The 26,303-nt window shown below is 45.0% G+C and overlaps 1 protein-coding gene across 1 annotated transcript in view; it reads right to left on the bottom strand.

Moving 5' to 3' along the window:
* The window catches only part of LOC146869492 (E3 ubiquitin-protein ligase TRIM39-like), a 203,217-nt gene that overhangs the window by 111,479 nt on the left and 65,435 nt on the right, over positions 1-26,303 (bottom strand). Inside the window, exons 3-4 of the mRNA XM_085600308.1 lie at positions 14,090-14,320; positions 8,680-8,702 (exon numbers count right to left, since the gene is read on the bottom strand). Of these exons, the coding sequence (XP_085456434.1) occupies positions 8,680-8,702; positions 14,090-14,320 (254 nt within the window). The remainder of the gene's footprint in view (positions 1-8,679; positions 8,703-14,089; positions 14,321-26,303) is intronic.

The raw sequence follows: 26,303 nt of genomic DNA on the forward strand, positions 1-26,303 counted from the left end.
AGCGCTATAAAAAGCCCCTTCCCGTTCCGGTCGATACCTCCCAGACAGCTCGTGAGTCAGTCAGAGGTATCGACGGACAGGTAAGGGAGAAGGCTGGGAGCTCATGCTATTTTTGCTCTAGAAACGAATTATCTTCCCAGATTTAACAAGCAGAGCGTAGTGGACACTTATAGCCACTATAATTATCCTTCACTAATTCCCAGTATTCCCCTAGTTTATATGGGCAATAACCATACATAATTTCACCAATTACTGGTTTCTACCTATTACTGGTTTCTACTATGTTACTGGCTTATTAAGAGACATGACCCCAGAATAACAAGGGTCTGCAGAGATCTATACCTTAAATACATCTTGGGAGTCAGGAGTTTTTTAGGTTTTGGACATTTTAATTATTGTAGGTTCTTTTTAATATGTTTGAAATACGTGTTTTGAGCTCAAAGCAGACAGGTATCAATCAGCAATCTGTCTGGGTTCTTTCTCCACATTCAAACAGAGCGGTGCCTCCTTCTCCGAGTAGTCAGCCGGGTGAGGTGAGGCTTTACTCCCACATAAAGCTGGGTGAGTTTTTTGCCAATTTTCTTCCACTATTTTGACATACAAATTGTATTTCCAAACATCGCTAAGAGTTTGTTTGATAATCAAGGCACGTCTAACTCTAGCCCTGCTGTTTTTCAACTGATGGTTTTGTTCTGATGTGCATGAGGTTTATGTGTGTATTCTATTTTTAGGAATGAAGACATTGTCCTCACGCTCAATGCTTGAGCTGTTCTGGTAGGGTGGCACACGCCACATACATATCCCACATTCACATTTGGTTTGCATGGGTTTATTTATTGTTGTTTTTTCACTTTATGTGATTACTTTAAGCAGTAGCTCTTTTTCAATTTCAAGGTCCTGAAGAAAGCCGGGTCAAGTGACCGCTCCGGCTGAAACATGTCGACCATACTTTTGTCACACGAACCAAAAATTAGCCTGTAAAATTCATACCAGACTATAGGTTCTTTTAGTTATGAAACTTGATTAATCCATATTAAACTCATTTTTGATCAAGTATTCATTTTTAACCTCACATCACTCTCTTAGCACTGCACTTCACAGGAGCCCTCGACTATTTGGGTATACACCCTGGCAGGAGTTTATTTTCCTTCTGGGTTTCACTAGCCTGTGCACCTGGGCGATTTGCTATCTCGGGCTCAGACAGTGATTCCTTGGAGTTCCAGATGACGATGCTCCGCCAGTAAGGGTGGGCTGATGGACTCCTATCTCCTGCAGGGGTGCCTCAACTATTCGCAGGATCACGTACACACCTTTACAATAACCATTAGTTTGCTATTTCTGTTTTGAATGGACTGTACTCCTCCTTTTGGTTTCATACTACATAAAATTCGACTACTATTATGGACTAAGCATTAACTGGGCAAAATCGATGATCCTTCCTCTCACGTGAACTATACGATCTAGTAGTACCGATGCAGATGGTCCTGCTTCCCCGCACCATGGCGTAGTACTCTTCCAGACCTAGAATATTTTTCGACTTTGAAATTGTTTACTTGGGAGTCACCGGTAACTCCCCCACGAAGCCTAGTTCCTTTCTGGGAAAGAGCCGCCATGCTAATAAATCAAGCGGAACAAGTATCACTTACTATGGACAATTGGTATCCGTGTTTTCAAGGTAGCTGGATATAATAGAGGTTTCTTTTTGCCCCAGTCCTGATGAGGCCCAAAACATATGGGCTGAAACGCGTCGACTCCACAGTTTGGAGAAGTCCTTCACAAGTGGGAATTATTTGTAAAGAAACTATTGCTCAGACTAATTCAAAAAGAGGGTTACAATTTCCCCTCTTTTGTGTTTTTGCTTAGGGCTATCTCCTTTTTTGTATACGGATTGCTATCAATATTAGTGTTTTTTGGATTTATTCCGCATCCGTAATAGTAAATAGGGTAACAAGGATTGATGTTTATGTACAGGTATATGTGTTGTTTTTAGTATGAACAATTCTTGTATATATATGTGTGTGTATTGTCTCATTTAAAATATATATATATATATATAGTCCTTTGGACTACATTCTGGTATTGGTTGCTGAATAAGAAGTTGTTTTCGGATATTAATGTCCATGTGAGGGACTAATTTACTTTTCCCTCAACAAATAATCCTTTTCCTTATCTATTCCTTTGCATAATGTTTTGTATTTCCTGTGATTCTTGCCAAGATGCGGGTGGAGTATTAGGGAAAACCCCTTTTATATCAGAAGAACCTTCCTTTCACGATGGCGGCAGAACCCTGTTTAGTAGACTTACCATTGGAATGGGCGACAGACCCTATTAAATACCTGGGGGTGTGGGTTCACAGGGATCCCGAGGTGGTGTTTCGTGAAAACTATGGTAGGGCAATGTCCTGATTAGAAGACCAAATATGTGCTGGATTGTGCTTCCACTGTCCCTAGCAGATAGGATAGCCGTCATTAAAATGATAATTTTGCCCAAAAATCTGTTTAATAATGTTCTACTAGTGCTGACGGAAGCTTTTTTCAAACAACTGAGAACACACTTAAAACTTTGAAATGAGCAGGCAAAAAAAAAGAGAATTTGATGGGAGGTACTGGTACGACCATATACGGATGGAGTTTTTAGCCACCAGACTTAAAGTTATGTTATTTATGTGCGCAGGCACAATTTGTACACTTCGGGTACATGCCATATGACTATATACCACATGTAGCAACTGAACAGGACGATGCTGCTCCAATATCGCTTAGGGATCTCCTTCCACACAAGCGCACCCCACGTCCTCCCGAACGGAAATAAATACAGTACACACCATGTTGACGGCTTGGAGGGCACTAACTAAAGAAGCTGGAAAAGCTATAATATATGCCCCGGAGATGCCTCTCCTACATCACCCAAACATGACAGTAATTCAAGAAGACAAAATTGCTTGAGATGCTACAGGAGGCGGGCTTGACCACCATGGGGGAATGATATATTAATGCCGGGCTCGAAAAATCCACTCGCCCCCTCGCATTTGCGAGTCAGATTCAATAAGGTCGGGCTATTTTTAGGTCCTAGGAAGACAAACTGACACTTGACCTCTGCCTCTGAAAGCAGAGCAAATGTGACAAGATAGCAAGATTTAAAGGCATCTTTATTGCTCATAAAGTGAATGAGCAATAAAAATGCTTTTAAATCTTGTTAGCTTGTCACATTTGCTCAGCTTTCAGTCAGAGGCCAAGTGCATTTCAGTTAGGTCGAGTAAATGTTTCACGTTAATAGACCTGCAGGTCTTTTGCACTTTTAATAATTTTTTTAGCCCTGTGGGACGTTCTTGACACTAACAGATGCTGCGGCACAAACAGCAGGCTCCCCACTTTCCACATTTCTTTATTATAGGCTTAGATCGGCAGTGCAAACACACAGCCCATATTTCTCCGGTGAACCCCCCACCCTCACGACACTTCATATCTTATTAACAAGTACAACTAGAAAACACCTTGTAACTAAAGTCTATAATGCGGCACAAAAAGAGGAAATTCCTGGCGGTGGGAAATTGACGGCGCAGTGGAGTGCACTGCTGGATCAGCCATTAGGAGAGGAGGAATGGAGGGTTGTTGCGCACAATTCAGCATGCTAACGTCGAACTGTAATTTAAGGATCATTCAGTTTAAATATTTGCATCAAATGTACTACACCCCGTTACAATTGTATAAGTATGGACTAAAAACCTACTCAAATTGTTCTCGTTGTGAGGTGGAGGGGGCTGATTTTAGCCACCTTGCTTGGGGTTGCCCAAAAATGAATTATGTCTGGATACAGGTCACGGATGTATTAACCGAAATGATCAGGATGAGGGTGGCCTGTACGCCGGAGGTTTGCCTCCTAGGGTTGCTTAAGGAGCTCAGTTCGCTCAATAAGAAACTGGTGTAGTGTGTTTGATAATGGCAAAACGTGGAGTGGCACTGCACTGGGGGAGTAATATTAGCCCCACGAAGGCAGCATGGCTAAAAGATGCAGCGTATTGTAAATCACAAGTGGAACGCTATGCGGAGGAACAACCATTGGCATCGAGGACAGAACACTATTGGAGTCCACTGATGGCTTATTGCAATCAAACATAGGAAATGGAGGATAGGCGGGTTATGGTGCATACTCGAATGCTATTAGAGTAAATACATGGAGAACTGTACGCTTATTCTATGCACTGTGTATAAGATCATATGGGTTAACAGAGGTAGAGGCAACCGATGTGGGAAAGATGTAGAAGCTGAACTGCTAACAAAGAGTGATGGGTAATGCTGTGTTTTGTTATGTGAAGTCGACATGTTATGCGTATGTGTGTAATGTCATAACTTGTAAAAAAATGAATTAAAAATAAATGGATGTAAAAGACAATTTAAAAAAAAAAATGTGATAACACCTCTCCCCGTTGAGTAGTAATTTCCCAAAGATGATTGGACTTTCGCATTTGTGCATTTCCAAATATCTGGGCCAAAGCCAGCAACTCATGCTATCAGGGTTGCAAATGCTATGCTGTTAGTTTCTAATTAGAAGATGGTGAGCTTTCAAAATTTGCTCACCCAAGGGGTAAAAGCACGTTATTTATTTATTTTAAAGGTCTTATATAGCGCAGGCTGGACCCAAGGGTATCAGAGCGCTTTACAAGGGCCACATGAGGAGATATAAAAATAGCAAAAAATACCATGAGGTAGCATTCAGGTCCAATTAAAACAATAGATAACAGCTCAATTTATACGATCTGGGTACAACAAAATGCGAAATTCAACAGCAAGTCAAGAGAAGTGAGGTTATCGTGGAGAAAGGGGGGGAAAGAGTAGAGGGGGGCAGGATGTAAGATTGGTGAGAGGCTGTGAGGAAAAATCAGGAGTATCAGGAAGGGCTTATGAAAGGGATTAGTGCGATAGAGGGAGAAGAAAAGAAGGAAGAGAAAAAAAGAGGTGGGGAAAGGGCGTCAGGAGATCAGAAGGGGGGATCCAGTAGGAAACCGGGTTGGGATATGAACCCAGAGAAGGGCTTAAGGACCCCAGAATTTGCTGAGAAGGTGTAGTTTGAGATCTTCTTTGAAGCTGAAATAGGAGGGGTTGCAACGAAGTTATTTAGGGAGTGCATTCCAGATGGTAGGCCTGGGGTACACCCAGCGAGACAGGCACTAGTTTAGAGAGGCAGTCGTGAATTTTAATTTGCTGGGTTCTGTGTTGGAAAAAGGAGGAGAACCATTTGAGAACTGAACCTTTGAGGCCAAAACGATCTTTTAGAGTGTTAAGTAAAGTAGAGTGGTTCACGGTATCGAAGGAAGAAGAGAGATCAAGGAGAATGAGAAGGGAGGACTCGCCCTTGTCGAGGGAGTGATGGATGTCATCAATTATATTGGGCATGGCCGTTTCCGTACTACAGCCCTTTCTGAAACCTGATTGCAAAGAATCCAACAGATTGAATGTGTCGATGTGGGTGTCTAATTGGCGCAGGGCACATTTTTCAAGGGCTTTAGAGAGAAGAGGAAGGTTAGAGATAGGCTGAAGATTATTTAGGTCGTTAGGGTCAGCAGCAGGATTTTTGAGGATGGGAGTGATTTGACCAGTTGGAGGGGAACAGGGACACATCCCGTGGCAAAGGAGGAGTTGATGATAGAGGTCCAAAAAGGGGCAATGATGTGTTGTAAATCTTGGACAAGGTTGGCAGGGAGCGGGTCTCTGGAGTGAGAGGATGGTTTAAGGCTGGCAATGACGTTGAGGACTTCGAGCTCAGTCACTGGATGGAAGTGATGCCAGGAAGCATTGTTTCTTACTCAAGTATGGTGGGGTCGGGTTCAGAAAGAGAAACGACTAGAGGCAGAGATGAAGGGTTGTGAGGAAGAGTGAAGAGGGCCGGAGAATTGGAGGAAAAATCTGGGGGGGGGGGGTAGTGTGCAATGTGGAAGGGGAATTAATACGAAGGAGTGATCTATTTTGGAGATTTTTTCTGAGAAGTAGCTAGCGATTTCTTCACGTCTCTCAATAGTGGCCTTCACCTTGGGAGGGGCAGAGGTAGTTTGGATTTAATAATGCTGAATAGTTCCCTGGGTCTGTTTTTTGCTTGGTCCAGTTGTGAGCGGAAGAAGGCAGCCTTAGTATTAAGGATATGCTTTTTGTAATTGAACCTGGCGGATCTGAGGAGGGCGAGATTTGGGGGGGGATGGGTTTGGTCTCCAAATGCGTTCAGTCGACCCAAGGGCGTGCCTCTGATTGTTGAGATCCGTATTAAACCAGGATTTGGAGGAGGTGTTTTCCTAAACTTTAAGTTTGGCTGGAGCTATTTGGTCAAGGACAACCACGATGGAATTATTAAAGTGCTCAGCAAGGTCATTAGCATTTAGGGAAAGAGGAGGAAGTCGAAGTTGCGCTTTGACTTTAGTCTCAAGTTCGACCGGGGGAATAAGATGGAAATTTCTGTCAGTTTCTTCTGTTTGCTGATTTTGGGGGGAGGGGGCAGCATCGTGTTAGAGATAGTGAAAAAGATAAGGTGATGGTCAGACCAGTCGATGGGTACGATGGAGGAAAGGGAGGCCAAATCAGTGCTTGTAATGATAGCGTCCAGAGTGGCTCCTTTTGTGTGAGTAGGCGAATGGCAGAGTTGTTTCAGGTCATTAATATCAAGTAGATCCGTAAGGAGGTTAACCATAGGATCATCCTTTTTGTTCCAGTGGAGGTTAAAGTCCCCAGTGGAGGTTAAAGTCCCCGAGGAAGAGGTTTTTAGAAATGGAAAGCGAGGATTGAGAAAGAAGGTCGGACAATTCTTCTACAAAGGGAAGTGAGTCACTAGGGGGGTGGTAGATATTGTGAAGACGAATTGGCGGGAAACCATGCACTCGAAGTTCCGCACCGAGGTATTCAAAAGTAGAATAATCGGAGCACTGCACAAGTGAGAGTTGGAGTTAGTTTTTGTAGATGATGGCAAGACCACCTCCAGTACTGGCAGGTCTATCTCTTCTGAGGATGGTGTAGCCAGGGGGAGAGAGCAGGTCAAGAATGGAGGAAGAGTGATCATTAAGCCAAGTTTCATTTAGAGAGGCGATGTCAGTGGTATCCCTAAGGATAGTTTCCGATATTTCAATCGCATGACAAGCAGCAGAGCGACAGTTAACCAGCAAGCAGGAAAGGGGTTTAGGATTGGATTTGGGAGGGGGGTTGGAATAGACAGTGGTAAGTTGCGGAGGCAGCCTGGGAGAAGCTGGGGAGGTTGGCATTCTGTTAGTTACAAGGATCACAGGGATGGATGCGTGGGGGACAGGAGGGTCTGTAATCAGAGAGTTATGGGGGAAAGAGTGACCGAGGCAACAGAGCTCAGGAGAGGGGAGATGACTTGAGGCGTGGGATGTACTATCTATATCGTTACAGAGGGGGGTAGATTTCCGTTGTTAGTGGAATGAGTTGTTGGTTTGGACAGAGCCCAGGGAAATCGAATGGTTGACACAGAGATCATGAGAGGGGAGAGGTTATGTTAAGTAGTCTTGTAGAGCGCAGCAGCTACCCAAAAACGAGCTTCCTGGCGCTGACTGAAGGAACTAACAAACTCAGGGTTGTCTAAAAGATGCGACTCCATATTCATCTAAAGAGGTGAGTTTTTAATTTGCTCCCTGAAACTTAGCAGAATGTTTTTTGAGCTGAACAGGGAGAGTATTCTGCAGTTTAGTGGTGAGCTAGGCAAAGGGGTGACCACCTCTTGCTCATAATTCTGGGGACATTCAGAAGGGAGCGGTCATTTGATCTCAATGCTGTGGAGGAATGAGATGCTGTAGGATGTGTGTGCCTGGTGAGTATGTTACCTAAGGGCAATGCATAGGGAATTCAATTCAATTCTTCTTTTGATTGGTAACCAGTGAAGTTCAGTGAGCGATGGGCACGCTGAGTTCCTTTTCAGCACACCTAGTAATGCTCGTGCTGCTGCGTTTTGAATAGCCTTCCGTTTGTTAATGACATATGCTGGGCTACTCAGATAAGGAGTTGCCATAGTCCAGGTGTGATAGAATTAGGCCTTGGACCACAATCCTGCGACACTCCAAAGGACGCCATTTGAGCGTTTTCTTAAGGGTTCTTGGCAGCCCGAAACACCTGCGTGATGGCCTTCTTTGCCTGAGCAACGACGGTCAGATCCTTAAGCAGAAAGACACCAAGGCTCTTGACTTCAAGTTTAGGAATAAAGGGTTCTCCCAAACAAGAGGGGGCATAGGAGTTGGTCCCAACTCGAAGGGTTGTTTCCAACCACCACCACCGCTGTGGTGTTACCGTTAAACTTTAAACGTGCTACCTGTTTCACGCATGTAGTAAGCACCTTAGAGATGATATTGGTATCCGGTGACAACGAGATGGCAATCTGCGTGTCTTCTGCGTAGGATACCATAGTGAATCCATAGGAGCAGATGATATCAGAGAGAGGACAAACATATACGTTGAAGAGCATAGGTCTCAACAAAGAACCCTGTTGTACCCCACAATCCAACTTACATGTGATATAATAAATGGCGTGGCATGCAAAGAAACAATGGATTTAACCCAGATATGTGACTGGGGGTGAATGGTTTATTAATTCTGCATTCCGCCCATCATCTGTTCTTTTTGCAATAATAAATGCAATGGCTGCTCTTTACATTTTTGTATGGGACTCTGTAAATCAAAATATTCGTACCTGTTCAACACGCTCTTCACATTCTGGGGAGAGAAACACAAACAAATTAATATGGATCAATAGGGTTAACGTTCACAGTCAAATGTATATTTTAAAAATATTATTTAGTATTAACAAATAACTTTATGCAAATATAAATAAATATATTAATAATGAACACACACACGTTATTCCTGATCTCTGCAGATGAAGGCTCGAGCACAGATTTACTTCATTAACCTATGAATACATTCAGTCTGATAGTTTTCAAAACCAGACTAAAGAGGAGCAGCACAGAATGAACAACGGGACGGACGATCTTGACCTTTCCTTTCGTGAGGCGTTGGGAACATTCCCGAAGGCAACGCTAAATTGGGTTTCGGACTTTAATTCACACTTGTAACTGAGATATTCAGATGAAGTGCTGCAGGAGGTTTCAAAGAATTATCATGTACCCACAGGTTCCTTCCCTTGGGTCCACTCTAGAAGGAGGAAAGGGCAATGAACCGTTGGTAAGGAATAGGTTTCCATATCTGAATGGTTCAATTGAGAAGGAAAACCGAGCAGCGCAAACTTTTCCACCTTGGCTTCGATGGTCGCCCTACTGACTATATCTTTGTTCCTGTCCGGCAGTTTGAATTCTATCTGGAGTTTAAAGCAATGGACCATCAGGGAAGCGACCACTGGGCAATCCCTGCCAACCTATGTGTAAGCTTCCCGCAGAAACTTGCAACACGTTTAGATCCACCATTCTTACAGCTCCTGGCCGCGTACCATTTCGGACTGAATCGATGCAACGACTGGAAGAAATGAAGACAGAATTGATTGGGAAATCTGAATAATCATGTGGTGCGGAAGAAAGGCTAAGACAGAGTTGATGGGTGGTTCAAACATTTGTCAGACCATGAAATCCCATTTGAGGTAGGTAACTAGACAGCACAGCCTAGGGGCTAATAAACATCTATTACAGACTTGAAGCATTTATATAGTCAGTATAGGCAATTACAAAAATTTGCCTTTTTTATAAGCATTGGCATGAAATGTTAGAGGTAATTCAGGCATGGGATCAAGCAGCATTCTGGCAAAAAGTGAATAAACCTATTTACTCCCATCAGGGGATACTTACATATAGGATTGTTGAGGATTCTTGGCTATCATAATTGAAGATTTTGTAGGGTTCCCTGGCAATGCAAGCCAATTTAGAGTTGGTCCCCACCATGAGTATGGAGTGTGATTGGTTACTGGCCAAAGAAATAAAGATGATAAATCGATCGCCTCAAGCTTACCAGGGCAGCAGGGCGGATAATATTCCAGCGTTTTTAATTACAGTAAATATTGATCGGTAGGCTAGGCTTAATGCGCTTCTGTTTGGTTGGATAGCCACAACGGGGATCTATCTTCCATCATATAAAGGATCGGTTATGAAACCAATTCTGAAAAAAAGGGAATGGTAAATGTTCCTCACATTATAGATTGATTAGTCTACAGGATATTTCTGAGAAGGTTTTGCAAAAATCTTACGGACTCCTTTGGAGGGATGGACCTGTAAAAATTAGATCCTTCCTATCGAGCAGAAAGGTTTCCGTGAAGGACACTCGACTGTGGATCGCTGTTTTCAGGAAATCTGTTGCAATAAATCTAAAGCTGTGCTACCGTTTTATAGATTTCCGCGCAGCCATTGGAACTGATGCTAGGGGACTATTCTGAGAGAAACTCAGCTACTGGAAGATACCATATGAGTTACTCAGTATGATCCAAGCATTACATACCGACAACTGGGCGCATATAGAGTTGGATAAAACCGGGGATTATCCAGGAGGATTGCAAATAGGAACGGTCTTCAGCAGGGGTACATTTTGGCCAGACCCTTTTTAGTTTGCTTTTGACGGATTAACCCGCAGTTTTAAAATTGTATAAATCATTCCCATCAAAAGTGGCGGCTGTACATATCCCTGGTCTTTTGTATGCAGACGATCAGATTTTGTTGACTATACTCCACTGGGTTTGCAAAGAAAGGTCTCTTGATGCTTACAGTAAAACCAATTCCCTGAAAATAAATATGGACAAAACAAAGGTAATGGTTTTCAGGATTAGAGAAACCAATTTTACGTGGTTCCTGGACTCTAATCCAGTGGTAGACTCAAATATCTTCGGCTGCTACCCACTAGGAATCTAAAGTGGGATGTCCACATGGAGAGTACAAGGACTAGAGCTTTGCTACAAACAGGGTGCCTGGTTAAGTTTAACCAGGTGCATGGGGGCATGTCGCTGGCCCCTCTTATGAAAGGTTAGGAAGGGAAAATCCCTCCTCTTGGGCAGAGGTTATTGCACTCGCCTCGTCCTCCATTTGGAATCCAGTGGAAAGTGCAGTCCTTAAGAGTTAACTGAGTCTTACCCAGGGAACAATGGTGCACGGTATAAAGAGAGAGGTAAACTTGGTACCTTGGCATGTAATGAGAGTGGGCTGTAACCCCATCGTTTCTAGCTCAGATTGGTGTAATGAGGCACGCAATATAAAAGGTATTGGTGTGTGCTCTCAACGTAAAATGCTCATTATGTCACATTTTGTTGGATTGTTTTTTATAAGACTGCTGGTATTAAGTTTTAAAGATAATTATTTTTCCAATATCAGACACGCTTGAGGTTGCATGCGATTGCGCTCCAGTATGAGATGCGGTTTTATGATGTTACAGTGGGAATTTAACGTTTATACCTTCAATAAGCAGTGTTTTAAGTCTGGATTGAGTTAAGCTAGTTTTAAGTGTATGTATTTATAGTTGTTTTTATGACTTTTTATGGACTATTGTTTCAATAAACTTATTGTTACTACTACTACTACATACCAAAGTGCACCAATAGCACAAAACAATAAATGCTCTTTCTTGAAGATAAGATTAGTTCAGATAAGAGAAGCTTAATATGTGGGGGCAGAATAAATTAAAACTGGTGTGCTTTGGGCTTAGTATGGAAGTACCTCTTTCTCTGGCCACAGGAGCGGTTTCGGGCGTAACTGCATGAGGCACCTACACCCTTCCGCACCGCTCCATGTGGGCCACTGTCAATCCTGAAACAGAAGTGGTTGGAACCTATGTGGTGGTCACCTGTGGAAATCTTAGTTTGGCTGCCTCCAGCCTAGCCAATGTTTGTGCCGCATTGGTTAGAAGGGTGAACCACTAGACCATACAATGAAACGTCCTGTAATGTGGTCCTGTGAAGAACCACTCTTTCAAGGTGGGAAGAAAAGAGTCAACAAACCATTACATGATGCAATGCAACACTCTCTTTGTACATAAAGCCAATGGCAGCTCAGTAATCTTGTGCGAAAGAACACAAGGGAAGAAACACACTGAGCAACAATCACCAGCTCACAGAACAGAAAGCAGATTTAAATGTCGTTCCGAAGGAACATAGCAAAGGGTGAATGAATAACCTTAAATGTACATGTGGAGACACACACACCTGTTGGGGGAAGAATGCAATCTGTGATTGTGAGGGAGAGTGAGAACAAATATATATGCTTCCTCCATTAATAGATAAAAATATGTGCACATTCCTTCATGTGCAATTAAAGCCCTTTATTGGCAATCCGTCCCACATAGGGGTTACCTTTTAAAGAGGTTAGCCCCAAATGGCTAGACCACTTCTTCGGCTAATGGAAACATTGTGTACACACACACTGCTTTGCAATTAAAAAAATCCTTTACTGGCAAATCTGTACCAGGAAAGAGTTGCATTTTAAGGTCACAGGGTACATGTGGATGGACAGGGGTGAATGGCTAGTCTCTCAGTGATGTGTGAGACTGTGTTTGCCTCACATCCCCCCTTAAATGTGCGGAGAAATAACTTTTCTGTGCACTGCCTGAATGATGATGCTGTTTAGGGCCTTTGATCTCACAGCTTTCAGTCTCCACCAAGCCCCGATGCATGTACTGCCTCTACTACTCCAGGCCAGACAAATCGCTCCTCTCTTCTGTCAGAAAACATTCATGGCTCTCTGTGTGCTAAACTCGTGTCACCCAGTCCCTCTCACTCCATGAAGAACCTCAGGTCATCCTACATGGTTCCCTTTACTTCAGATCAATACATTGTGTACTCTATAATACATTTCACTTTGCCAAGCTCCAATGTTGCATGTACACATGCACACCCTCTGCTTAATATAGTTCCATTGGCATGCATTCTATCTTTCAAATTGGTGTTTCAAATAAATGGAAACCTCACTGTAGGAAAGTAGGATCTGCTTTCATGGTTACCCCCACTTTTATCTGGTGTCATAGTGTTTTACTGACTAGTCTGACTGGGATCCTGCTAATCAGGACGCCAGTCTCAGAGCTTCTCCCCTAAATTGGACATGTTGAGTACTTGGGAACACTCCAGATTCGCTACTGGTGTACCCTAATAAGTCCCTTCTATATGGTACTAAGATACCCAGGGCACAGGTACACCAGGGGTCCCCGATGGGCTGAAGCATGTATTATGCCACTCATGGGAAGCCACTCAAAGTATGACTACAGGCCTGCCATTGCAGCCTGTTTAAGTTGGTGCTTGCACCACTTACGACTGATATGAGTTTACTTATATCTGAGCTCACTGCACTTAAAACCTATAAGTCACCCCAAAGGCAGGCCTTTCAATCCTGAAGGCAGGGTGCTCAGTTATAAGTTTGAGGGTACCCCTGCATGAGCAGGACACTGCTACAATCCACGGAGACCATTCCCCCAGATTGTAAGTGCAGCAGCCATTACAATATATAGAATGGCCATGCGTCATTACGAAGGTATGAAAGGTGTCGCCACCTGGATGAAGAAGAGCTGCCTGAAACTCAACTCGGAGAAAACAGAAGTCCTCATCCTTGGCTCCACCCCCTCAGCATGGTGGCCCCCTGCCTTTGGAAACTCCCCCACCCCTACCGACCATGCACAAACTTCAAGTTGGTGGGAATTTGCGATGTCCTAGAAAAATGCACTTTTTTGCATTTTACAAAGTGCCCTTTGGGCATGTATGTGCGCCACATGTGCACGCATGCATATTTCAGAGGTGCAACAGGGTGTCCTTTTGGCACCCTTGAAATTGCGTTTGCGAGTACCTATTGGGTACCCGCAAATTGCGTATGTCTTCCCATTCATTCCTATGGGACTCAAGGCCCATAGGATTGAATGGGAAGGTATTCCTTAATTGTGCGAATCGCAATTTGAGATTCGCAATTAAGGAATATGTAGGAATCACAATTATTATTGCAAAACCTACATACATTGGATTTTGCGAGTCCTTAATAGCGAATCAGTAAAATTCGCTATTAAGGACTCACAAACTACAATGATGATACATCTGCCCTATGGGGTCCAGTTTACGAGGTTGGTATGTTTCGACACGAAGGAAGGTTGAAGGTATACTGATCACCTTGTTCTCTAGATTTATAACCTTTTCTTACCTTCAGTAACTCCACATCCTGCTCCTCACACTTGGAGTCAATCTCTGCGATCAGGTTCCTGAGGGCAGATTGCTGTTCTTCATATTTGGTCAGTGTCTCTTTGAGGTTCTGCACGCTCTTCTTCTCTTCCTCCTCCAGGCTGCTGAGGTGACAAGACTTCTCTTTTTCCAAAAACATCTGGAGTTTCTCAAACTCATTAGTGATTTGCTCTCTCTGGCTCTTGAACTTGTCCTGCAACATAAAAATGAATCTCCTCAGAAATATGAAATTAATGTATCGATCCACTCTGAGGCAGACCCATTATGACACAGGTCTGATGCAATGAATGCATCAATCCACTCTGAGGCAGAACCGTCATGGCACAGGTTTTATGCAATGAATGCATCAATCCACTCTGAGGTAGAGCCATTATGACCCAGGTCTGATGCAATGAATGCATCAATCCACTCTGAGGCAGACCCGTCAGGACACAAGTTTACTGCAATAAATGCATCAATCCACTCTGAGGCAGACCCATCATGACACAGGTTTGATGCAATGAATGCATCAATTCACTCTGACATAGGTTTGATGCAATGAATGCATCAATCCACCCCGAGGCAGACCCATCATGACACAGGTTTGATGCAATGAATGCATCAATCCACTCTGAGGCAGACCCGTCAGGACACAGGATTGATGCAATGAATGCATCAATCCACTCTGAGGCAGACCCGTCAGGACACAGGATTGATGCAATGAATGCATCAATCCACTCTGAGGCAGACCCGTCAGGACACAGGATTGATGCAATGAATGCATCAATCCACTCTGAGGCAGACCCATTATGACACAGGTTTGATGCAATGAATGCATCAATCCACTCTGAGGCAGACCAGTCAGGACACAGGATTGATGCAATGAATGCATCAATCCACTCTAAGGCAGACCCATCGTGACACAGGATTGATGCAATGGATGCATCAATCCAGTCTGAGGCAGACCCATTATGACACAGGTTTGATGCAATGAATGCATCAATCCACTCCGAGGCAGACCCATCATGACACAGGTTTGATGCAATGAATGCATCAATCCACTCTGAGGCAGACCCGTCAGGACACAGGATTGATGCAATGAATGCATCAATCCACTCTAAGGCAGACCCATTATGACACAGGTTTGATGCAATGAATGCATCAATCCACTCTGAGGTAGACCCATTATGACACAGGTTTGATGCAATGAATGCATCAATCCACTCCGAGGCAGACCCGTCAGGACACAGGATTGATGCAATGAATGCATCAATCCAGTCTGAGGCAGACCCATCTGTACTGCTCGATTTTCCCGGCCTTCCGGTGTTGCAGGGCAATCCATATGACTTCAGTCTCTTTCCATCCGAGTCTAAGGACTGGAGTAGTGAGTAGGGCCTATCTATTAGACATTTGTGACACCATCCCGTGCTCCTAGCCTTAGCTCAGGGCCTACACACATAGCCTAGGGGATAGATTCGTTAGCCTTGAGGATAATTTGCCCTATAGTAAGGTTGTTTCATGGAGCTGTGTTGAATTCAGGCCTGGTAGGCCTCAAACGGGAGAGACTCCATCTTTCTTTCTGCTCCGGCAGCCCGGGACCTTTCCAGAGGGAGGGGGATGTTTTAGTTATGAGGTGTTATTCGCTCGGAGAGAACCGGTTCAGGCCGGCCCTTATCGAAGGATTGTATTTTTCTTCATGCCGAAGACACTACATCAGGCCGGCCGGCTGGGAAAGTGTCCTTGGTACGGGGAGGTACAGGAATTTGGTGGGCGGCAGGTTTCGAGCTGGAAATTTCCATGAGGGAATGCACTTCTATATTAGTGAAAGTCTGAGTGAGATAAGGGCACTTGCTTCTAGACCATAGGCGGCATCTGGCCGTTAGCAGAAGAGCTATTACTTATTCCAGGGAAGACTGATGATGAACTTGAATCCAAAGAGGAGAGAGTAGCCGATAAGGACGAGGTTCCAGTGACTCGGAGAGGGAGAAGGGAGCAGACCCACAACTGCAGAGGGGTGACTTCCAGGCTAAGCCTAGGCATAGACGAGAAGGGAACCTAGATGACCATTGAGTACAGGCGACGTACCCTCAAGGTGAAGTCGATCCCTTTTTCTTTGAAGTGTATAACTTAATCTTTTACTTTCCTTGCAGGTTATATATGTATGATGTGTTCCGTAAATGTGCATGTGGCATTTAAATAAAGTATTTAGCTTATTGTACGTTAGCATGTGTTGTGTACTTTTGTATAGGAGGATAGCCTATTCTTTAGTCAGAGTTGCCTTAGAAATGAACAGAGGTTAATCCTGGTCAGGTAAGTGGTAACTGGATGAGGGGGAAAACAAGCCCCTCGAACTAGAGAACAGGTTGTGCTCAACTAATAGTCTTTGTGTGATCTGATATATAGTCCCAATTCCCCTGTCGTGTACTAATAGGATGAGCTCGTGCTAAGGCTGCCGTGTAGGTAGGAGATTCTGGGTCTGACTGAGGCCGCGAGATCGTGTGTGTGTCGCTGCCGAATGGGTAGGAGATTCTGGACCTGACCTAGGTCGCGAGACTTTGTGTGTTGCTACCGAATGGGTAGGAGATTCTGGGTCTGACTGAGGCCGCGAGATCGTGAGTGTGTCGCTGCCGAATGGGTAGGAGATTCTGGACCTGACCTAGGTCGCGAGACTTTGTGTGTTGCTACCGGATGGGTAGGAGATTCTGGGTCTGACTGAGGCCGCGAGATCGTGAGTGCGTCGCTGCCGAATGGGTAGGAGATTCTGGACCTGACCCAGGTCGCGAGACTTTGTGTGTCGCTGCCGAATGGGTAGGAGATTCTGGACCTGACTGAGGTCGCGAGATCGTGTGTGTCGCTGCCGAATGGGTAGGAGATTCTGGACCTGACTGAGGTCGCGAGATCGTGTGTGTGTTGCTGCCGAATGGGTAGGAGATTCTGGACCTAACTGAGGTCGCGAGATCGTGTGTGTCGCTGCCGAATGGGTAGGAGATTCTGGACCTGACTGAGGTCGCGAGATCGTGTGTGTGTCGCTGCCGAATGGGTAGGAGATTCTGGGTCTGCCTAAGGCCGCGAGACTGTGGTTGCTGAGATTGCGAGGCTGTGAGGTCTTGATATATATATATAATAGGAATTCCCTGTCCTTAGGTGGTACGTATATATGTGGTTATTTGGGTGTAAAAAGACCCTAGGGAGGGGGTAACGTTCTGTTTTGGGTCAGAAGGGCTCTGTAAAGCGGGTTCCACCCGATCCGAAAACCCAAGCAGAACATTTGGCGTCACGAACTGTTTACGTAACCTGTGTGCGTTGTGGTTGTCTTGTGTTTGCTTTCGGCGTGTGCGTGATTTTTTTTTTTTTTGTACATTTGCGTTTATACTTTTTCTTTCTCTTTCTTTCTCTCTTCCTTTCTTTTCTCTGCGTTTCTTTTTCTTTCTTTTTCGCGATGTTTTCTAGGAAATCGAAATCTACTCTTAAATTGTCCGTTGATATTCCCGGATGGGATTCAACGCCTTATGGTGCCTTGGCCCGAGAGTGGGCTGACTCTACTGGTCTGAGTGAAAATTGGAATTCTTCTTTGGAGTCGGCGGAACCGGCTGACGTGATTACTTGTTTGCAGACGGCACCTGTATTGAAGGGTGAGGAGGTTCCCGCTTTGGGGCGCAGAGGTTGGGTTATTCTGTCTGCGTATCGGATTCTGCATGAGAGGTTGCTGAAATTGCAGGTCTCTTTTAAGGATGCGGAATCACACCTTGTTGAGATTCAGAATTCTAATACTTTATTGCGTTGTCAGAACAAGTTGCTTTCCGACAAACTTGACACTTACCAAACGGTTGCTGAAAGGGCGGCTGTGCGGATTGCTCGTTACAAGTACAAGAACAGGCGTGGTCGGGTTTCGTCGCGTAAGGTGCGCCTGGCCGTGGCGAAGGCTGGACTGGATTGGAATCCTGATGAATGGGATGGTAATATCTGGGACTCGACTACGTCTTGTTCCTCGGGTGAGGAATGTGCTATGCATGAGCTTTCTCGTTCCCGTCCTGACAGTAAGTCTACTTCTCGCACCTCTGATGGTGCACCCCGTGATTGCGCTCGTTCTTCGGGCGGGATTGATACTTTTCACACTGACTGTCCCTCTACTTGTACTGCTCGGGCTCCTTGTGATGCTCGTCCCGTTGTTTCTGCGCACCCGGTTTTTCGTCGGAAGTTGCAGCAGTCTCCCAATGCTCCGCAGGGTATTTCTTTGGATTGTTTGGAAGATTTTACCCAGCAAGAAATTAGTGATATTTTGCAGCGCTTTCGGCAGCGGACTGGTGAGGCTTTGCTCACATGGATGGTGCGCCTTTATGAACTAGGCGCTGCTGGTATTATGTTGGACACTGGCGATTGTTTGAAGTTTTGTTCTTTGAGTTTGGATTCTACTGTACAGGATCATTTTCGTAACTATAATGGTGGTGGTCAGATTTCTTTGCTCCAATTGGCGACTGAGGGTTGTAATTTGAAGTATCCTACTGAATCTGACTGGCCTGTCAATGACAAGCCGTGGTATACCTTGCGTGATGCTGCGCAACGTCTTAAGGAGGAAGTGATGAAAACGGCTATTTTTCTGGGCACTGCTGACAGATTGCTTGATGGGATGTTGACTTCTTCTGTGCGGAATCGTATCATTCGCTCTTCTCCTGTTGCCTACAAGCAGGTCATGATGACTTTGTTGATTAACCAGACTGGTAATGTACTATCTACGGTGTTGGAGTCGGTACGCCAACTCGGTGAGTTGGGTGAGTGGTTTAAACCTGAACGTCAGTCCCGGCCTGACACCCGTACTCCTGGTGAATATAAATTTACTAGACGTGATATCTTTACTGGTCTTTTGGCTGATGGTGTGCGTCGGGAGGACATTGATGGTGAGACTACTGCTCGTTTGTGGGAAATGTTTCGCAAACGGGGCTTGGACCGGAAGGAGGGTGCCCGGCGTGTTCGGACGACTGAGTGTGATCGTGGTTGTTCTGATGGTAGCGGTGATGATGATCGCCGTGGGCGCTTTGATCGTCGTGATGATCGGCGTCCTGTACGTGATCTGTCCCCTCGTCGAGAGCGGGACAGGGAGAGAGAGGGGGAAAAGGAAAGGGGGAGAAATGATCATGCTTACAGCAGACGTAGAGATGATAGGGATCAATCCCCTGAATTGAGACGGAGGGAGGATCGATACAGTTTGGCCGATCGAAACTCGCAGTGCAATGTAGAGGACAGGAATCCATTTCGTAATAGAGATGGATATGAACAGGAGGTACCGATACCTAAGAAACGTGAGAGTCTTTATCCTGATTTGTCCTGGTACACAGAATGCAGTAAGAATGACTAGGAAATAGGTCAAGCTCCGGTACACAGATGGGCTCACAGAGATAATAGACCCTATGTAGATATTGATATTTTTTGGAGACATCGTAATATCCAAAGGGCCCGAGCATTAGTTGATACAGGAGCGGAGGCCACTCTTATTCATGGAAAATCAAAGAAATTTACAGGGCAGCCTTTCACTATTACCGGATTAGGAGGAAAGGAAACCCCTGCAGTTCAAACTTTGCTTGAAATGAGAATAGGTAGAATCCCTAGAAAGGAATATTCTGTATTAGTGGTGCCACTTCTAGAATTCATAATTGGAATTGATATTTTGAAGGGAATGACATTGCATCTTGATGATGGGTGTTACCAATTTGGAACGACGCATTATATCTCGTCCAGACCTATACGGGTTGGTCGTTTAAGGATGCCCCCCATACAAGTTCCCCAGGCGACCAAAGTGGTTTGTCAGAAGCAGTATCGTATTCCGGGTGGTCATGAAGAGATTAGTACCACCATTCAGGAGTTGGTTGATGCAGGCGTTATAACTCCAGTTACTTCTGCTTGGAATAATCCTGTTTGGCCGGTGCGTAAAAGTGATAATTCTTGGCGCATGACTGTTGATTATCGAGAATTGAACAAACACACGCCCTCTTTGACTGCTGCAGTACCGGATGTTATCACCCTGATTGAAAGAATCCAAACACATCCAGGTACATGGTATGCGTCCATCGATATTGCTAATGCTTTCTTTTCTATTCCAATTGCCCCTGAGTGTCAGGAACAGTTCAGTTTTACGTGGAACGGGCGTCAGATGACGTTCAGAAGTCTTCCTCAGGGCTATGTGCATAGCCCTACGATCTGTCACCGGCTGGTGGCAGAACACTTGACTGAGGTACCAGTTCATCCCAAAATTCAGATATGTCATTATATTGATGATGTTTTGATCCAAGGCGAAACACAAGAGGATGTTCAAACACAATTAGATAGAGTCATTGAGTGTCTGCGTGGGAAAGGTTGGGAGATCAATCCGGACAAATTACAAGGTCCGTCCCAAGCTGTAAAATTTTTAGGTATTAATTGGCATGAGGGACATCGCGAGGTGATCCCTCAAGTTAAACAGAAGATTCTTGATTTTTCGGTTCCGAGGAATAGGAAGGAAGCCCAGAGCTTCATTGGTTTATTTGGTTTTTGGCGCCAGCATATTCCTCATTTGAGTCAAATATTGGCCCCGTTGTACCGTGTTACACGTAAAAAGAATGCATTTGAATGGGGTAAGCAACAACAAGATGCATTTAGTCTAGCGAAAGAGGCAATTCAACATGCTATGGATCTTTGGCCTGTACGTGATGGTGATGTGGATTTGAATGTGTCTGTGCAAGGCCCTTATGCAAACTGGAGTCTGTGGCAGAAGCAAGGCAGGTGCAAAGTACCATTAGGGTTTTGGACCAAAAAGCTACCTGATGCTGGTGAGCGTTATACACCCTTTGAGAAACAGCTACTTGCTTGTTATTGGGCTTTGGTGGATACCGAGCAATTAACATTGGGACATGACATATTCTTGCGTCCTGAAATTCCTATTATGCAGTGGGTTTTGAGTTCACCAAAAACTCATCGAATTGGGCATGCTCAGGAGGCGAGTGTGATTAAATGGAAATGGTACATACAAGACAGGGCACGTGTGGGTCCGAAAGGAGTTGCGTCTTTACATGAGCAAGTGGCGCAAGCACCATCGACTGAGACTGAGAGTGAGTGTTCTGTACCTTTAGAACAGGAGTCTCCTGTCAAGTGGGGTAAACCTTTTGATGATTTGTCCGTCGAGGACAGGAACCATGTGTGGTTCACAGATGGGTCAGCAAAATTTATTGGAACTACACGGCACTGGAAGGCGGTGTCTTATAATCCGGTCACACAAAAACTGTTGAGCACAACTGGTGAAGGGAAGAGTAGTCAGTTCGCAGAGCTCTATGCCGTTTATCAAGTTTTGAAACAGGAGTTACCTGGTGTATGCCATATTTTCACCGACTCCTGGTCCACTGCCAATGGACTGGCCGTTTGGTTACCGACCTGGCATTCCCATAATTGGAGGTTACACTCCAAAGAGTTATGGGGAAAAGAGTTATGGCAAGAGATTTGGGAAATGCTCCCACAGAGTACTGTTACCATCTTCCATGTGGATGCTCACACCCCCATAGATTCTCTTGACAAATTTTTTCATAACATTGCAGATGAGAAATCTAAAACTGCTGAGGCAGTGGTGGACAGACAAGATCCTGATATTGCGGGATTGGCGAAATGGGCACACCAGAAGGCAGGACACTTTTGGAGAGAAGGCCACTAGCAGGTGGGCTGCTGATAGAGGAATTTATATTCCCCTGGACCTAATCAAAAATGTTATTCTACATTGTCCCGTCTGTCAGCATATCAGACAGCGTAAAGTACCCCAAATTGTTAGAGGTCATTTACATCGCGGGAAATTGCCCGCTCAAATCTGGCAGATTGATTACATCGGACCCCTTCCCATGAGCAGAAATTGTCAATATGTTTGCACAATTGTCGATACATATAGTGGTTTGCTGGTAGCTTTTCCATGTAAGCAAGCCACCCAATTGAATACCATTAAAACATTAGAATTGATTATGATGTATTATGGTGTGCCATTCCAAATTCAATCTGATAATGCATCCCATTTTCGTGGAAGATTGGTACAGGAATTCTGTGTGGAAAACAATATTGAGTGGATCTTTCATATACCTTACTACCCGCAGGCCTCGGGCCTGGTGGAGAGATTGAATGGCCTGTTAAAGGACCAGCTACGTAAATTAACAGATGACAAGTATAAAAATTGGCGAGACTTTTTACCCCAAGCACTATTAATCCTGAATAATCGTCCTTTTTTAAATGCTGAATCTCCACTTATGCGTTTGTTCCCCCCAAAGGTTGAGACTATGCCTAATGTAATTAATGAAACTGTGATGTATTGGGAAATTACTTCCGGAGCTCTGGCTCCATGCAGAGCGACCCCAGGGTCGGCAGGCTTAGATTTGCATGCTATGGATGACACCGTTCTGGAAAGCAAAAATCGGGTCATCATTGCTACCGGTGTTGGTATTCATATACCACCGGGGAATTTTGGATTGATCGCCCCTAGATCGGGGCTGGCTGTAAAAGGCATCCAGGTACTTGGAGGGGTAATTGACAGCGACTATCAGGGAGAGATTAAGGTACTTCTGCTAAATAGCAGTGAGAATGACTTGCTGATACACCGCACCGACCGAGTGGCTCAATTACTCATTATGCCTGTTTTCAGTGGTGAAATAATGAAAGGCACTGCCCCAACTTTGCTAACTGTACGAGGCCAGAAAGGCTTTGGCTCTACGGATAACCCTGGAGCCAAGATTTGGGTGCAATCGCCTAAGACTCCCCCTGAACAAGCAGAGGTTATTGCCACCGGTCAGGATAATACTATTTTGGTTATGAGGCCAGGGAAAGATAGCTGGGAAGCTGTCCCAGCTGATAAATGTTATTTACGAGAATGATTAATGCCTGTGTTTGGTTCTTTTTCAGATCATTCTTTGGATTGTTGCTGCAGGATGTGTCGGTACTGGACACCGTTCGGTCTACTTCGGAGAGAGAGAAGGGATCCCATTAACCCGGGATGAATTGGGAACCAGAGTGTTGCGTTCCTTCAATGCGTGGGACTCGTCATCGAACTTTTGGACACTGCTGGCGAAAAGAGTAACTGATGCCCCTCACTTCTGTTTGACACCGATGAGATCTGTGCACGATATCTTAGCGACGTGCCTAGTTGCTGTCCCCGCCTCGCTGGAGACGTTAATAAGCATCTTTAACGTTTCAAAGGCTCGTCCGAATATTATTCTGGGTGATTTTGCTACCCATGCCTATTGTCCTCTATGTACTGAACTGCCGAATGAGCAACTTCCCATCCAATCCCAAATAACTACGTATAACATTACACAAGGTGATCTATGCTTTTTCCTCACATGTAATCCTAATGCAATTTCTGAATGTCTACGTCTCAAGTTAAGAGGCGCCACTGTTCTCACATCTCATGAACGAACTCTGTGTTTCCAGAGGACACCGACCACATGTGCTTCAGTCCAGAACAATATGACTTGCAATAGTTTGGTAGTTACTCCCAGTCACTATCGTGCAATATTGCTACCTGCCGGATGGCTTTTCTCATGTGGTAATACTTCCTGGCCCTATGTCCCTGCGAACATTTCCGGAGGCCCGTGTGCCATTACTAGACTCAGTTTACTTATGTTCTCATCACATCCAAATGCCAACTCTCGTGTGCTCCGAGATACAACTACGTTACAGGAGGATTGTGACTCATCTTTGCATTTATATTCCAAGTCTGAATACCTTAGTCTAGCTGTTTCAATTATTGGTGTCCCTGCTTTGGCGGTTTATAATGCTAAATCCATTGGGAAAATGGCTTGCTGGATGGTCAAATCTATTAATCATACTTCTACAGTCTTGTCTGACTTGCTATTAGACGCCCAGGGTGAACGTAGGGCCATTTTGCAAAATAGAGCAGCCATTGATTATCTTTTGCTTAAACATGGACATGGTTGTTCAGATTTCGAAGGTCTCTGCTGTTTTAACTTATCTGATCATACACAATCCATTCGTGCACACATAGATAAATTGCATGACCTAACTAATGAAGTTAGGAAACACATTGATCAGAGCTGGTTTGACTGGCTCTTTAACTGGTTGCCAGACATGAATATGCTACGCCACACATTAGGTGGCATTTTGATTGCTCTTGTTGTTTTAATTTCTATTTGTTGTTTTATTCAGTGTATCCCTTCACTGCTTCAATTCTGCACATCTGGTACTAGACATAGATCAGTTAGTTTTGTTTCATATTATTCTTCCACAGATGTTAGTTCCGTTTAGTATATATATAATAGACTGAAGTCAAGGGTGGAATGTACTGCTCGATTTTCCCGGCCTTCCGGTGTTGCAGGGCAATCCATATGACTTCAGTCTCTTTCCATCCGAGTCTAAGGACTGGAGTAGTGAGTAGGGCCTATCTATTAGACATTTGTGACACCATCCCGTGCTCCTAGCCTTAGCTCAGGGCCTACACACATAGCCTAGGGGATAGATTCGTTAGCCTTGAGGATAATTTGCCCTATAGTAAGGTTGTTTCATGGAGCTGTGTTGAATTCAGGCCTGGTAGGCCTCAAACGGGAGAGACTCCATCTTTCTTTCTGCTCCGGCAGCCCGGGACCTTTCCAGAGGGAGGGGGATGTTTTAGTTATGAGGTGTTATTCGCTCGGAGAGAACCGGTTCAGGCCGGCCCTTATCGAAGGATTGTATTTTTCTTCATGCCGAAGACACTACATCAGGCCGGCCGGCTGGGAAAGTGTCCTTGGTACGGGGAGGTACAGGAATTTGGTGGGCGGCAGGTTTCGAGCTGGAAATTTCCATGAGGGAATGCACTTCTATATTAGTGAAAGTCTGAGTGAGATAAGGGCACTTGCTTCTAGACCATAGGCGGCATCTGGCCGTTAGCAGAAGAGCTATTACTTATTCCAGGGAAGACTGATGATGAACTTGAATCCAAAGAGGAGAGAGTAGCCGATAAGGACGAGGTTCCAGTGACTCGGAGAGGGAGAAGGGAGCAGACCCACAACTGCAGAGGGGTGACTTCCAGGCTAAGCCAAGGCATAGACGAGAAGGGAACCTAGATGACCATTGAGTACAGGCGACGTACCCTCAAGGTGAAGTCGATCCCTTTTTCTTTGAAGTGTATAACTTAATCTTTTACTTTCCTTGCAGGTTATATATGTATGATGTGTTCCGTAAATGTGCATGTGGCATTTAAATAAAGTATTTAGCTTATTGTACGTTAGCATGTGTTGTGTACTTTTGTATAGGAGGATAGCCTATTCTTTAGTCAGAGTTGCCTTAGAAATGAACAGAGGTTAATCGTGGTCAGGTAAGTGGTAACTGGATGAGGGGGAAAACAAGCCCCTCGAACTAGAGAACAGGTTGTGCTCAACTAATAGTCTTTGTGTGATCTGATATATAGTCCCAATTCCCCTGTCGTGTACTAATAGGATGAGCTCGTGCTAAGGCTGCCGTGTAGGTAGGAGATTCTGGGTCTGACTGAGGCCGCGAGATCGTGTGTGTGTCGCTGCCGAATGGGTAGGAGATTCTGGACCTGACCTAGGTCGCGAGACTTTGTGTGTTGCTACCGAATGGGTAGGAGATTCTGGGTCTGACTGAGGCCGCGAGATCGTGAGTGTGTCGCTGCCGAATGGGTAGGAGATTCTGGACCTGACCTAGGTCGCGAGACTTTGTGTGTTGCTACCGGATGGGTAGGAGATTCTGGGTCTGACTGAGGCCGCGAGATCGTGAGTGCGTCGCTGCCGAATGGGTAGGAGATTCTGGACCTGACCCAGGTCGCGAGACTTTGTGTGTCGCTGCCGAATGGGTAGGAGATTCTGGACCTGACTGAGGTCGCGAGATCGTGTGTGTCGCTGCCGAATGGGTAGGAGATTCTGGACCTGACTGAGGTCGCGAGATCGTGTGTGTGTTGCTGCCGAATGGGTAGGAGATTCTGGACCTGACTGAGGTCGCGAGATCGTGTGTGTCGCTGCCGAATGGGTAGGAGATTCTGGACCTGACTGAGGTCGCGAGATCGTGTGTGTGTCGCTGCCGAATGGGTAGGAGATTCTGGGTCTGCCTAAGGCCGCGAGACTGTGGTTGCTGAGATTGCGAGGCTGTGAGGTCTTGATATATATATATAATAGGAATTCCCTGTCCTTAGGTGGTACGTATATATGTGGTTATTTGGGTGTAAAAAGACCCTAGGGAGGGGGTAA

This window comes from Triturus cristatus, chromosome 1_1, assembly GCF_964204655.1.
Source record: "Triturus cristatus chromosome 1_1, aTriCri1.1, whole genome shotgun sequence".
Classification (NCBI taxonomy): Eukaryota; Metazoa; Chordata; class Amphibia; order Caudata; family Salamandridae; genus Triturus; species Triturus cristatus.